Source organism: Octodon degus, unplaced genomic scaffold (assembly GCF_000260255.1).
Source record: "Octodon degus isolate 3935 unplaced genomic scaffold, OctDeg1.0 scaffold00030, whole genome shotgun sequence".
NCBI classification, from domain to species: Eukaryota; Metazoa; Chordata; class Mammalia; order Rodentia; family Octodontidae; genus Octodon; species Octodon degus.
The window spans coordinates 19,516,932-19,517,866 of NW_004524606.1; the positions used below are offsets into that span (position 1 = coordinate 19,516,932).

At 35.0% G+C, this 935-nt stretch overlaps 1 protein-coding gene across 1 annotated transcript in view; it reads left to right on the forward strand.

Moving 5' to 3' along the window:
* The window catches only part of Itpr1 (inositol 1,4,5-trisphosphate receptor type 1), a 381,954-nt gene that overhangs the window by 232,427 nt on the left and 148,592 nt on the right, over positions 1-935 (forward strand). Inside the window, exon 34 of the mRNA XM_023713283.1 lies at positions 687-812. Coding sequence (XP_023569051.1) covers positions 687-812 — 126 coding nt within the window. The remainder of the gene's footprint in view (positions 1-686; positions 813-935) is intronic.

Below are 935 nucleotides of genomic sequence, written 5' to 3' on the forward strand. Positions count from 1 at the left end.
AATTTGCTTTTCTGGTAGGGATCAGAAAGGAATGATGTAATTATACATTGATTCATGAACTTAATTCTTTCCGTGATTCTGGTCACAAACCAAAATGGATGAGAACTGAATCGAATTCAAAGATTAGTTTCAATGTTGACCTTATAGAGAAGTTTAAATTTGAGATAGGAAGTATAAACATCTCTGATCTTGTGCTATTAGGTTCTTTTAATAGTACCTTCTCACAAAGAGAAATTCTGGGGGGTTTTTTTGTTTTTTTTTTTTTGGTTTTTTGGAGGTTTTTTTGAGGGGAGAGTGGCTTTTTGAGACAGAGTCTTGCTGTGTAGCTCAGGCTGGCATTGAACTCACTATGTAATCCAGGCTGGCCTCAAACTCGTGGCATCAGCCTCCCAAATGCTGAGTTTACAGGTATGCACCAGCATGCCTGGCTGTGAAATTCTTAATTTTGCTATAGTCACACTTGATTTTCTCCTGTGGTTAGAGTTTTGGAAACATGCTTTACCTTGAAATGATGAAACTATTTGCTTAATTATAAATTTGATACATCAACAAATCACAGAAATCAAAGCTCATAGACAAATGGATTGACCATCTTGACCTGTGCTTTTTCACTTTGAATGATGCAGTTAATTATTTCCACGTATATCTAGGTGTTTTCTCATAAAAGCTATCTTTCTGCCTTGCAGGTTAAAATAGCATATATTAACTTCCTGAATCACTGCTACGTGGATACTGAAGTCGAAATGAAGGAGATCTACACCAGCAACCACATGTGGAAATTGTTTGAAAATTTCCTTGTAGACATCTGCAGGGTAAGGAACTTCTTTTTTTTTTTTTTTTTCAAAATTTTATTGATAAACAGAGAGCAATGAGACAGTTTCAAATCAAATTGGAAGTACAGATTCAACAAATAACACACTGCATATATTCTTCTT